General features: G+C 34.1%; 1 protein-coding gene across 1 annotated transcript in view; it reads right to left on the bottom strand.

Annotated features, from left to right (window-relative positions):
* The window catches only part of stk39 (serine threonine kinase 39), a 129,478-nt gene that overhangs the window by 12,241 nt on the left and 101,885 nt on the right, over nucleotides 1-15,352 (bottom strand). The window contains exons 15-16 of the mRNA XM_002667521.8: nucleotides 8,750-8,802; nucleotides 4,304-4,372 (exon numbers count right to left, since the gene is read on the bottom strand). Of these exons, the coding sequence (XP_002667567.7) occupies nucleotides 4,304-4,372; nucleotides 8,750-8,802 (122 nt within the window). The remainder of the gene's footprint in view (nucleotides 1-4,303; nucleotides 4,373-8,749; nucleotides 8,803-15,352) is intronic.

The following is a 15,352-nucleotide window of genomic DNA, read 5'->3' as shown; positions in this document are numbered from 1 at the left end:
TAGCACTGTGCACTGGAGTAAAACAAACCAGCTCTCCATGTTCATCACGCTCCTGGATTTGGCTCGAAGCTGCTCTTTCCAACCTAAATTACTCTGAGGGCCGCGAGCCAAACTCTGCGTAAGTGTGGATTTGAAGTATATGCATTAGTGAAATCATTACTGATGCATGGACAGATCTTCTTCTTCTTCTTTTTACACTTATATCGAAGCATCCTGCTCTGCATGTTTAGTGGACTAATGACCCCTGAGATTGTTTCCTTTGGCAATTTTCTCCTCGCAGATCAGACCGCTTTCTGATCCATTTAAAGAGCAGAAACATCTTGAGCTGCTCAGAGGTTATTTAAATATTCAAATGAGGGATGTTAATAATTCACCGGATAACCAGAGGATTATTATGAAAGCACATTTCCGCTATATATAAAGAAAGACAAAAAAGCAAGTCTAAAAATCTAAATTATGACAACCCTTAATCATAACTATGATTTAAAAGGTTTAAATTATGACTTACTAACTAAAGATTGTCATTTACTAAATTGAAATTATGACTCATTGCGGTGGGAGTGATTTTGTCAAGTATGATGTGATCCTGCATTTACATCTATGTTGATTCTGGAACATAATTTTTGTTTCCTTATTTTTCAGGATACCCAAAGCAGAATGAACCATCAACTATTACGACCACAACCCAGTACTTGGAAACACCCATACACTCTCTCACTCTCTCACTCGAATATATATATATATATATATATATATATATATATATATATATATATATATATATATATATATATATATATATATATATATATATATATAAATGCATTACACTGCAAAACAACAACAAAAAATACACCATCTAACAAAAGTCTTGTATCCTATCCAAGTTTTAGGAACAACAGATAATAACTTGTCTTCTAGTTAATCATTTGGTATCAGAAGTGGCTTATAGGAGAGGCAAAGGCTTCAAGATTACGCTTATTTTACTAAAATAAAATATGAACATGTCTTGATTTTTAATTCTTTAATTAGGACAGTAAGGTCTGACTTTGCTCAAATTACTTAGTAATAAAGTCATCTGGAATGGCAAAGAAAGCATTCTTGCAGGACTCCCAGAGTTCATCATGATCCTTTGGATTCATCTTCAATGCCTCCTCCATCTTACCCCAGAGATGCTCAATAATGTTCATCTCTGGTGACTGGGTTGGCCAATCCTGACCTTGACCACCTTGCCCTTCTTTGCTTTCAGGAACTTTGATGTGGAGGCTGAAGCATGAGGAGCGCTATCCTGCTGTAGATTTCACCTTCTCCTGTGGTTTGTAATGTAATGGGCAGCACAAATGTCTTGATACCTCATGCTGTTGATGTTGCCATCCATTCTGCAGATCTCTCACACGCCCTCATACTGAATGTAACCCCAAACCATGATTTTTCCTTCACCAAACATGACTGATTTCCTTGAGAAATCATTTGGGTCTGTCTTGGGTTCATGTAGGTTCCAATAGATCTTCTGCAGTATTTGTGCAGCTTAACATAGTTCTAGAATGTTCCAGATTTCAGAGTTGAAGTTCAGTTTAGTTTAATTCAGTGTGGTTTAAATTTCACTGCTGAAAGGATAACAGATGATTCATCAGAGAAATCTACCTTCTGCCACTTTTCCCAATGATCAACTAGAAGTCAAGTTATTATTTGTTGCTCTTAACTGAGAATAATGACAAGACTTTTGTCAAGTAGTGTATATTTTTGGTCTTGTTTCATCTCTGAAGCAAAATAATCTGCCAATGGGGTAAGTAAAATAATATGATCTCAAACCAAGATTATTTTACTTACCCCTGTGCCAGATTATTAAGCTTTTATAACGAAGAAACCCTCTTAGATTTGATTTATTATTTCAGAAGATGAAACAATATGTTCTTATTGTCTAGAAAATGCTTCTTGATTAAGGAATTGTTCGATATTTGGACTATAAATAAGACAAAAACTGTAAATAAGTAAGAATATAGCAGCGTATTTATCTGATAAAAGTAACTCATGTGTTGCACGTGTGCTGAATTAAAAAGATGACTTAATGCAAACTCATTGGATAAGAAACAACATATGATAATCAACTGTCAATACATTGATTTTAGGAAGTACTCTTAAGAGGGTTTTATAAAATTAAGCCCAATTGCCTTTGGATGAAAATGACTGCCAAATGCATAAATGTAGAATTAAAGTTGCTTCATATAACCAATGTTTGCCAAATGCATAAATGGAAATACTTGAATAATTTAAAGCATCTTGTACCTAAAAAATTAAAGCAAAGCTCTAAAAAAATCAGAGGTCAACCTTAAATGCAATGTAAAAAAAATAAAAATGTAGTATGTACAGTAAGGACTGAAAATGGTTAAATATTTAAATCCTCACAGTCACTTTGGATAAAACTGTCTGCCAAATGCATAAATGTAGTAATGATAATAGTAATGATTCATATATTCATAAAGCATTGAAGTTAATATAAAATGCAAACATGATGAATTGTTTTAAAGAATAAAAATACTGAACTAGCTAAAAAGATTTGGATGTTTAATATAAGCAGCAAGGTCGTGGGTTTGATTTGCATGGAACAAATGAATTGATCAAATGTCAATTTAAGAGGCTTGAAATAAAACTGCCTGCTAAACGCATACAAACAGATGTAGGATTTAGAGACTAAGGTGTTTAAATAACTAATGTTGCAGGTGGCACGGTGGCTCAGTGCTTGGCACTGTCGCCTCACAGCAAGAAGTTTGCTGGTTCGAGTCCCGGCTAGGACAGTTGGCATTTCTATGTGGTGTTTGCATGTTCTCCCTTTGTTGGCGTGGGTTTCCTCTGGGTGCTCTGGTTTCCCCCACAGTCCCAACACATGCACTATAGGTGAGATGAATAAACTAAATTGCCTGTAGTGTATGAGTGTGAATTAAGAGTGTATGGGTGTTTTCCAGTAATGGTTTGCAGCTAGAAAGGATCACATATGCTAAAAACACGTGCTGAAATAGTTATCGGTAGGTATGGGACGATAACCGTTTTCAAGGTTTACCGCGGTAAGTAAAAGTAAGTCGCTTTGGATAAAAGCGTCTGCTAAATGACTAAATGTAAATGTAAATGTAAAACCGGTAAATTTTTCTAAGGTATGTGTAAGATTTTTTTATTTATATTTTTTGTTTTTTTGTTTTTTTGGACAACAGTATATCCTGTAGAAAAAAAATATCCAAAGATGCCATTTAAAATTGTAAAGAAATCTGTGTTCTTCAAATAAATGAAAACAGCAAAAGTAATTTAATCTTTATTTAATTATCGTTATTTAATTATTATTTTTATTATTTAACCTGAGATGTTTACTGTTCATGTTATAAATCTTTGAAGAAATAAAAAATATTGCTTTCAAAGGGGAACAAAGGTTTTGTTTTTTATCCAAAAAAATGTAAATATTATTTTTTAGAGCAGTAATCACAATATCGTGAAACCGTGATATTTTTATCCAAGGTTATCTTACTGTCAGAATCTTATACCGGCCCATGCCTAGTTGGCGGTTCATCCCACTGTGGCGACCCCTGATTAACCCTTCTTTTTTATATCACGACTCTAATCAGTGTTTAGGCTCGATAGTCAGGTTCGCTCCTGCTAGTGTCGTCAATCTGGCAACCTGCTCTTGCGTGTGTTTTAAACCAGGTGTGCAATACCTAGTTCAACTACTGGGTATCAAACTATCCTGCACCTTTAATATGAACTTTTAGTAGCCTGTGTATATCATGGAATGAATATCAAAGTTTTACTTATTCAAACTTAATAAAAAAGATATTATATACAGTTAAAGTCAAAGTTATTCCCATGTATTTCTTTTTCTTTTTTTAAATATTTCCCATGCAAGACATTTTTCTGTTTTTTTAAGGTCAATATTATTTGCTATTTTCCCCCCAATTGTCTTCCGAGCAAACAATTATGTTTATAAATGTGTTTAAAATCTTCTTCACGTTAAACAGACATTGAGGAAGAAAATATACAGGGGGCTAATAATTCGGAATTCAACTGTATGTACCAATGCACCTTTGACACCAACACAATTTGTGTGTGGTTGTGTGTGTGTGTGTGTGTGTGTGTGTGTGTGTGTGTGTGTGTGTGTGTGTGTGTGTGTGTATATATATATATATATATATATATTTTATTTTTTATTTTTTTTCTCACAGCAATGCAGCTCTGACCCTGTGTGACCTACGGTCAGGTGTAGCTTGTTTTCTGGGAAATAATGTAAATATGAATGTATTATTTAAAGAGTAAAACTTACCCACTACAACATCATGACCATTGACCAGACCAGCAGAGAAGAGCTCCTGAGAAACTCCATCAGCAGTGTCTGTTGACACACACACAGACACACACACACAAACACACAAACACAGCATGATCTCACAGCCAGAGAACAAAGTTAAAAACATATTCTGAAAAACCCACACACACAAACATCTACAAACAAACATCAGACGCGCTTGAAAAGTCAGATCTACTGCTGAGCCCTGTGATTGCTAAGATTTGCTAATAAGAAAACCATTGTTCACTGATTGTTCATGTTAAGGGCCATTTAAATATATATATATATATATATATATATATATATATATATATATATATATATATATATATATATATATATATATATATGTATATATACACAGTTGAAGTCACAATTATTAGCCCCCTGTTTATTTTTTCCCCATTTTCTGTTCAACAGAAAGAAGATTTTTAACACGATTCTAAACAAAATAGTTTTAATAACTCATTTCTAATAACTGATTTCCTTTATCTTTGCCATGATGACAGAACAGACTATTTTACTCAAATTTTACTCAGAGATACTAGTATTCAGCTTAAAGTGACATTTAAAGTCTTAACTAGGTTAATTTGGCAAGTTAGGGTAATTAAAAAGTCATTGTATAATGATGTTTTGTTCTTGACAATTGAAAAATAATAATATTAAAGGGGCTAATAATATTGACCATAAAATGGGGTTTTAAAAAATTAAAAGCTGTTTTCATTCTAGCTGAAATAAAACAAAAATGCCTTGCTCTGTTAAACATCATTTGGGAAATATTTGAGTGCATGTGACAAACAACCGTATAAGTAAAAATATAGATAAAAAATTAGATAACCATGTGACATTAATTGTATGTGCAATCTTTTTAAAAAGAAACAATTTGAGGATATTTTCGCGCGACCATGAGTCAGCATTTTAAACAATATCAATCCCAATTCAATGAAGGAGAAGGGCTTTCTAAGAAATGGGACAGCACTACAACCCCTGCACTCATCATACTTTATGTCATTTTGAACTCTTGCTTCAAATAAGAGATCAGATGATAGCGACTGCTGTAGTTATTCCAGTTGTTGTGTTCTTTTTTGGTATTTATCTCCAGGAAATCACTGAAGGCATATTTCATGTTAACATAACGATATAATATGGCAGTAAACTTATAACTGTACTGTGCATTTACACCATGGCCTAATTCATCTATGTAAACACACCAAAAACAACATTAACATTATAGCAGACACTGTAAAAAGCCCATTCTCAGCCACTAGACTTTTCTGACAGGGTGTTCCAGAGTCATCGACTGACAGAATGTTGTGGGACTGCTGTACAGCAGTTATTATTAGGGATTATAGACAAATTTAGTAGTTTTTATTTTATATACTCTCACATGGTCGCCCACTAAGGCTAAGCAGGGCTGCACATCATCAGTTCAGTACATCATATAGGATGCTGCCAGAAGTGTTACTAGTAAGGCCAGCAGAGGGCGCTCAACCTGCAGTCTGTGTGGATTCTAATGCCCCAGTAAAGTGACAGGGACTCTCAAATTTGCAATATTATAATATATATTAATACATATTATATTAATTAATATAATATATATTAATTATAATAATATTCCATCTGACAGGCCAGAAATTATAAATTTTAAATGGTCTAGCAACAAAGTCTAAAGCTCATGACACAAAAGCATTAAGGGCCCTATTATACACCCGTCGCAATGCGGCGCAAGGCACGGCGCAATAGTTGTTTGTTTGCTAGTTTCAGCTCGGCGCAAGAGTCGTTTAGGCGTTTTGCACCATGCTGTTTAAATAGCAAATGCATTTGCACTCATATGTGTGCCCATAGGCATTCTGGTCTAAAAAAGGAGGCGTTGAGGTGCAATACTGGCACTTTGCTATTTTGAGGAACTATAATAGACTGTTCAATGGATCAGAACAAAGAAGGTCTATAGTCCAGCGCAGAGCGTTAGTTGTGTGCGCATTAGTGTGTATAAATCCACTTTATTCTCTTACTGAGTTATGGGTGTGTTTTGAGTATAACTGGAATTAAACCAATTAGACTCTCATCTCTCATTCCCTTTAAAGGTTCAGGACACCCTGGAGAACTTTTTTTTTTATATTAACAGATGTGTGTGTGTGTTGAGCAACAGTTAAGACAATGTTAGCACCTGTTAGCTTTAATTGTGGGGAAAACTGGATAATTTTGAGCTTTTGTCAGCTAATTTCAGCTTCCGGGTTTAAAAAGATTTTTGGGGCGGAATCAAAATCGGCTACGTAGCGCAGAACTGCAAGTGCAATGATGACGCGTCGGTTTCTCATTATTATTCATATCTGAGTTTTCTTATCCTATGAGAGGAGCCGGCTGCTTAATTATTCATGAGAGCACGTGCATTCCGAAGGCAGACCTGCCAGTTTCAAGCAAGCTGTGAGACACGGACCCATGGCACGCAGTAGCCGTTCATGAAGGCTCGTATGTGTTTGTTTCCATGATTCCACGGGGTTTATTGCATGTTTTTTCCCTGTGATCTTGTCAGGGCCGATCATCCAGCAAAACTGTGTGTGTACTGCATGCATTTTTGTCGGGAGAGCAGTACGAGAATTGAAGAATGGTGGACGTTGTCTTTTATCAGAAGTTCGTTCACAATCAGACACATCACCGTGCTGCTGTGTTTGCCTAAATCCTCTATATTACCAGCAGGGCTAATGGTTAAAATAGGCAGGTCAGGAGACCTGCTGCACTGAGTCTGCATTTGGATCTATAATTTAGACCCGGGGATCGAGGGAGAATCCTCATTTATAGTGTTTACATGAACACTAATCTTTATAATGATATAAATTGTGGTTATGTGTATTTGAAATTACGAACAACAAATGAAGCAGGGCATTAAATTACTGTTTATTTCTTTGCATTTTAACTTTGTGAACTATAAACTATTGCGTTTCCTAACGGTTTGTGTCTCATTTTGTGAGCTAACTGTCAACAACAGTTGTTTGCTCCCCTTCTGCCCTGCTGGCCACGCCCACTCCTACCCTATGCTCGCGGAGCTCCACGCCCATTAATCATGCATCTTTTGAAAAAATTCTGAAGTAGACTTGAAAGAAATATCCATGTACTCACTCTTCAAATATTCTGTTTTGTAACTGTGTCTTATCTTATTGTAAGTTGTCCCTGTACTAGGCGCCTTGACGTTGCGCCTTGACATTCTTGAGCACTGGATAAAATTGTTCTGCCTAACTGAGCTGAATATTTGCACGTATTCATAGCCCATATAACCCTGAGTATGATGTATAAAAGCTGGGAATACCCCAGACTTCTTTAGAAGAGAGCAATAAACTGTTGGATTCACATCTCTCAGTTGTTGTTGCCTTCCTGGAGCTCCAGCTTACTGAGGAAACACACAGACGATCTGCAATTTATCCCAACAAGACTTTAACCGAAAGTGGGGGGTGTCATGGCCCTTTAAAGCAGGTCGTACACCAGAAGCGCCGCTCGGCGCCGCGCAGCGCCATGCATTTTAGAATTCTAAACATAGGTTTCTATCAGGATACACACACCGGCGCCGCAAGTCGGTGGCTGTGGCCGGCGCCCGCCCACGACTCAGGACGCAGTTCATCTTTCAGCCGCGCCACAGAGCGCCATCTGATTAGTTTCATGTTAAATATCATGCGCGTCTGGTGTGCGATACTTTAATATGTCATGTGCGCGCCGTGTCGCGGCGCCGAGCGGCGCTTCTGGTGTGCAACGTGCTTAAGAGTCAGTTGCGTCGCGCCATGGCACATTGTTTTTATTAAAACAAATAAAAATATGCAAATAATAAACAAGATTATAGAAAATAATTTTTGTATCATTTTAATCATTTAATTGTTTTCACATGTAAATATATTTGTGTATTGCTGTACATCCTGTGTGTATTAAGCAACGTGCAAGCGTTTGGACCTGCATAGGCACACAACTAACGCGCTCTGTGCTGGACTTTAGACCAGGATTTAGTTGGTCAATGGTGCAGTCTATTTCAGTTCCTCAAAATAGTAACGTGCCAACAATGCGCCTTAACACACCTCCGTTCTAGACCGGCACACCCATAAGTCCAAAAAGTGGTGCAAATAGATTTACTATTTAAATAATGTAGCAGCAAACATGAAATTTAGAGTTGCGCTGGTCTGAAAATAACAACAAATCGCTCCAAATGCGTCTTGCGCCTTATTGCGCGTGAAGGATAGGGCCCTGAATGTTGCTCCTCCATTCCTCATTGTATAGTATCAGGGCTAAAAACCATTAAAGTGTCTGCAGGAAAGTGGAAAAGAAATTGTGTCAATCTTGTGTCTGAAATCACATCGCTGTAATGTTTTGCCGCGAGCGAGACGTTCCCTGGAGGAAGTGAAGAAACACACACTGCGACTGATGCTGATGAGGAGCACTGACCTTGACCTGGAGTGAACTCAAACCGTATGTCATTCAGCTCCTTTTTGGAGTTCCTGAGGGAGAAACAGAAGAGGAGAAGAAGAAGAGAGATGAGTGTCCACCTGTCCATGTGTGTGTGTGTGTGTGTGTGTGTGTGTGTGTGTGTGTGTCTGATAGAGAGAGCCAAGACAGATCACAGACCATCTGTCCTGCTACACACAAGCATACACTCACACAAACACATATACAAGCACGCACATATTCACACACACTCGCTCTATAACAAGCACACACAGATGCACTCTCACACATAAAAGTACACACACATGCATAGAGAAAATACACACAAAGACATACACACTTGCATACAAGCATAGATACACACAGACATGCACATACACAGACACACACAGACATGCACATACACAGACACACACACATTCATATTTATACATTCCCATTTAGATGCATGTGTAAACAGAAACACATACATATTTAAGTCACACAAACATAAACACACACACACACACACACACACACACACATACAAATGGACAAAGATATGCGCGCACACACACACACACATACAAATGCACACAAAGAGCCATGAACAAACACTGATTATACACACAGACACAAAAGCGCGCACACACACATAAACACACAAAACAAAGACACATACACAATTACTCTTTGTTCGCATGTCAAACATGCGCTCACACACACCCAAGTGCACCCACAATCTCTCACACACACACACACACACACACACACACACACACACACACACACACACACACACACACACACACACACACACACACACACACACACACACACACACATATTCAGACACACACACACATATTCAGACACATACAGAAGCACTTACACATACAAGTACAAACACATGCATAGACAGATATACACAAAGATATACACACTTGTATACAAACATAGACACACACGCACATACATAGACACACACACACAGTCATATTTATACATTCCCATTTAGATGCATGTATACACTCAAGCACACGCATGTTTAGGACTCATAAACATAAACACAGACACACAGAAAAACAGACAAACAGACACACACACACACACACACACACACACACACAAATGGACAAATATACACATACACTAACAAATGTGCACAAAGAGCCATGCACAAACACTGTGAGGCATACACTGTGATTATACACACATACACAATTACTGTTTGTACGCATGTCCAACGTGCACTCGCACACAAACAGACACACTCACGCACAAACACACACACTTTCACACATACAAGTACGCACACATGCACATAGACAAAAACACACACACACACACACACACACACACACACACACACAGACACACAGTCATATTTAGGTCACACAAACATAAACACACACACACACATACAAATATACACATACACACACATACAAATGCACACAAAGAGCCATGCACAAACACTGTGAGAGATAAACTGTGATTATACACACAAATGCATACACACACACACAAAAACAAACACACATACACACACACACACACACACACACACACACACACACACACACACACACACACAAATTACTCTAAGCACAAAATTATGTCAAACATGCGCTCACACAAATGTACAAAAAGACAAATGCACAGTAGCACACACCCACACACACCTGCACAAACCACACAGACACAGAGATAAATGTTGTAATTACACACACACTCACCCACTCACATAGAGTAAAGGCATCAGAAAAATCAAATGCACACAAAAAACAACCACAAACACAGACACACACAAATGTTGGTTTTGGTGGTTTACAGGGGCTCTCAATTGGTGTAATGTATTATATACTGAAAAAGCTGTGCTTGTAAACCACCAAATCCAGCACACACACACGCACACGAACACACAGCAAGCCTCACTGAGTTCTGTCCTCTCCAGAAAATCATTTGAGAAGAAATGTGGCAGTGAGCGAGAATCATTGGCACTATGATGTTGTTTTGTGAGCTGGCGAAGGCCCTCCTGTATAATTACAGGGGTTTGGAGAAGCGATCGCTCTAAACACACACTCAGGTGGGCTTTTAGCAGGAGGACTGTTAATTTGAGCTGCTTTAATGAAGGAAGGCTTCACTTTACTGCAAGGTGATCTGCGGTTAAATGCTATTTCATATCACTAATGGATCTCTCTGCGTTTCTGATGCATTTGATCCTTTTTTGAAGATTGATGCGGTCGTTATGAAGTGTTGCTGTATGGATAAGAGCTGCTGTGAAGGACTAGAAACAAGATATGGGTTTAATAATTCATACCTAATAACTAGGGCTGCACGATATTGGAAGAAAATTGTAAATAAAAATAAAATTACATTGTGATTATTGTTTTACTGTGATATACACTACCTGACTAAAGTCTTGTTGTCGATCCCGGTTGTAAGAGACAACAAATAATAACTGCAGCATGACTTCATATTCTATACTGGACATTATTTCTGTTAAGTGACAAGACTTTTGTCTAAGCAAAGTCAGATCTTACTATCTTAATGAAATCATTAAAAATCAAGGCATGATAATATTTTGGTTAGGTAAATTAAGTGTAATCTAGAGGCCTTTGCCTTTCATATAAGCCCCTTCTGATAATAAAATAATCAACTAGAAGTCAGGTTATTTGCTATTGTTCCTAAAACTTGGATTTAGAAAATATCGAAATTGAACAATCAAAAGTAAAATAACAAGTTTATCATGGTATAAAATGCCTTATAAAATAATATTTAAAGATATCTTTATCCTTTAATAAATAATCTAATCCTGCAATATGACTATTGCAAATATCAGCGCTTAAATGATATATTGTTTAGCCCTATTAATAAGCCATTTTTTCTTAATAATACCTTTTTTATTAGACTTTAAGACAGTATTTAATGAATGCTTTGAAATGCAGTTCAAATAAAACAAAATTACTCAAAAAATTTTAAAAATCATTGTTGAAAACTACAATGTTGTTTGAAACAGTTAAATTAAATAATCTAAAATAATAAATCCAAAGAAATCAAAAATGTATAAATCAAATGAAACATTTATAATTTATAATGTATTCAATTATGCATTCCAAATAAGTGAAAATAAAATAGAATGTTATAACCTTAATAATTTAATCAAAATGGAATTTAGGTATTTTTTAAATTAAACTATTAATTTATTTTTGAAACTATTAGACGAACGAACTATTTAAACTATTATTGGGTATGCAAGCTATTAAACTATTAATTAAAATGTATTTTTTAAATAAAAAATTTATTTAATTTACGTTTAAAATGAAGCTTCAAAATCAAATAATAAAATTAACTAAACATAAGACTTAACAGTATGATTTTTAAATGTACTAAATAGTCAAATAAAAAGTAGTATAATATAATATAATATAATATAATATAATATAATATAATATAATATAATATAATATAATATAATATAATATTTAAAATGCTTAAAATAGTTCAATAGTTATTATGATAACAGTAACACATCATTTTACTTGTCAGTTTAATAAACTTTTTTTTTATTATTGTAAATCAAATAAATTGAATAAATTATGCAATCAAAATAAAAGTGTAATATTCTGGTCACTCAAAGAGCATTCACATTTTTGGGCAATCTCCTCCGAAAAAAGGAACGTTATCACTTGAATAATAAAATTTAAATAGAAATATATCTACATATTTAAATATACATATTTTTCATTAAACTATTAATTTTAAATTAATTTTAAACTTTTAAACTAACTCTTTAAACTATTACCAATTATTTAAACCATGAAACCATTTTTTAATGTTAATTAAATGTTTAAACTCAAATAATAAAAATATTGTTCAACTAAAAATTATTTTTACGTTTAACAATAACATTTTAAAATGTACTAAATAGTCAATTAAAAAGTAATATAATATAATGTAATGTAATATAATATAATATAATATAATGAAATGTAATGTAATATAATATAATATAATACAATATAATACAATATAATATAATATAATATAATATAATATAATACAATATAATATAATATAATATAATATAATATAATATAATATAATATAATATAATATAATATAATACAATACAATATAATATAATATAATATAATATAATATAATATAATATAATATAATATTTAAAATGCTTAAAATAGTTCAATAGTTATTATGATAACAGTAACACATCATTTTACTTGTCAGTTTAATAAACTTTTTTTTAATTATTGTAAATCAAATAAATTGAATAAATTATGCAATCAAAATAAAAGTGTAATATTCTGGTCACTCAAAGAGCATTCACATTTTTGGGTAATCTCCTCCGAAAAAAGGAACGTTATCACTTGAATAATAAAATTTAAATAGAAATATATCTACATATTTAAATATACATATTTTTCATTAAACTATTAATTTTAAATTAATTTTAAACTTTTAAACTAACTATTTAAACTATTACCAATTATTTAAACCATAAAACCATTTTTTAATGTTAATTAAATGTTTAAACTCAAATAATAAAAATATTGTTCAACTAAAAATTATTTTTACGTTTAACAATAACATTTTAAAATGTACTAAATAGTCAATTAAAAAGTAATATAATATAATAAAATATAATATAATATAATATAATATAATAAAATAAAATATAATATAATACAATATAATATAATATAATATAATATAATACAATATAATATAATATAATATATAATATAATATAATATAATATAATATAATATAATATAATATAATATAATATAATATAATATAATATAATATAATATAATATAATATAATATAATATAGGGCAACACGGCAATCAGGTCTCTGGTTCGAGCCCCGACTGGGTCATTTGGCGTTTGCATGTTCTCCCTGTGTTAGCATGGGTTTCCACCGGGTGCTCCGGTTTCCCCCACAGTCCAAACACATGCGCTACATGTAGACTAAATGAACTAAATTGGCCGTAGTGTATGTGTGTGAATAAGTGCGTATGTGTGCTTCCCCGTACTGGCTTGCAGCTAGAAAGTCATCCGCTGTATAAATCAAATGGTGGATAAGTTAGCGATTCATTGCGCTGTGGAGACCCCTGATGAATATAGGGACTAAACCGAAAGGAAATTAATTAATAACATTATATTTAAAATACTTAATAAATAGTCAGCCAGTTATTATCACGTCAGTAAGTCATCATTTTACTTGTGAGTTTAATAAACAAAGTAAAAAATGTATACAAAAAAGAAAAGTCAGATAAAAAATAATAATGAAACTGGACAGTTATTTATAAAATCAATTAAAATAATATTCTATGTATGCTATATTAGCTTGCACTAGTCTTGTACTACAAGACATGCTGGTCTTACACCATAATGACTCTCAGTCAGTTTTGCGCTGGGTTAGTTGTCCTCCAGCTGGAAGCGTTTCTTCATCATCTTCAGTAAACACACACCTGGAGCTCGGCTTTACTCACTGATGTTTGCGATAAAGCGCCTCGGCGTGTTTGCTGAGATCTGAGCCAGACCTTCACTTTGTTCTCTCCTACATCAAACGCTCTGCTCTGCTTCAGCAACAAGGCCTGACAAGCTCATAAAAGTTACATTTGCAGAGGAAAGGCACAGGACACGAATAATATGCACAGGCTCTGTTCACAGCACACGGTATTTAAACAGGAGAGCGGCTCAAGTCAAACACACACACACACACGCCAACACTCTTCCTGTGAAAATGATCCTCAGACAGGAAGTAGAGCATTTCTGGATCACATTTCACACCAATTAAATCATTATAATAAAAATACCTGGACATTGAAGGTGTATGGAGCTGAATTATGCTGCTTTTGAAGCTGGTGCACCGATATATCGGCTTAAATCTAATTGGACTATAATGGTTTATCAGTTTATACAGATTATTGGCCAATATATTTGTGAATATCAAGATTTATATCGGCCGATAACAATTATTGCGTGATGCCAATTATTGTGTTATGTTTTTGCTAATCTAAGATTAAATTTTGCGAAAAACTGTATCAGCTGATTATGATTATTGCTTTTATCTGTTAATACATATTATTGGCTGATAAATTTGAGCATATAGAAATATAAACTGGCCAATAATCAATATCGGCTGATAAAGAGTGTTGCTTTTATCGGTTGATACGGATTATTGGCCAGTATTTTTGTGTTTATCTTTGTTTAAATCGAGCAACAATCAGTATCGGCCGATTATGATTATTGGTTTTATCAGTTGATACAGATTATTGGCAATATATTTCTACATATCAAGATTTATATCGGCCGATAATGATTATTGCTTAATACCGATTATTGGCAAGTTTATTTTTGCTTATCTTAGATTAAATCTTGTAAAAAAAAAATGTGTTGGCAGATTATGATTATTGCTTTTATCTGTCGATTATTAGCTGATACACGTGTGCATATTAATATATAAATTGGCCAATAATCAATATCGGCTGATAAGGAGTGTTGCTTTATATCAGTTGATAGTAATTATTGGCTGATATTTTTCTGCTTATCTTGGTTTAAATCGGGCAACATGTAGTTTTGACTGATTATG

Source organism: Danio rerio, chromosome 9 (assembly GCF_049306965.1).
Source record: "Danio rerio strain Tuebingen ecotype United States chromosome 9, GRCz12tu, whole genome shotgun sequence".
NCBI lineage: Eukaryota > Metazoa > Chordata > Actinopteri > Cypriniformes > Danionidae > Danio > Danio rerio.
The sequence above is the reverse complement of the archived record's forward strand: the minus strand, read 5'-3'. Positions and strand labels throughout refer to the sequence as shown.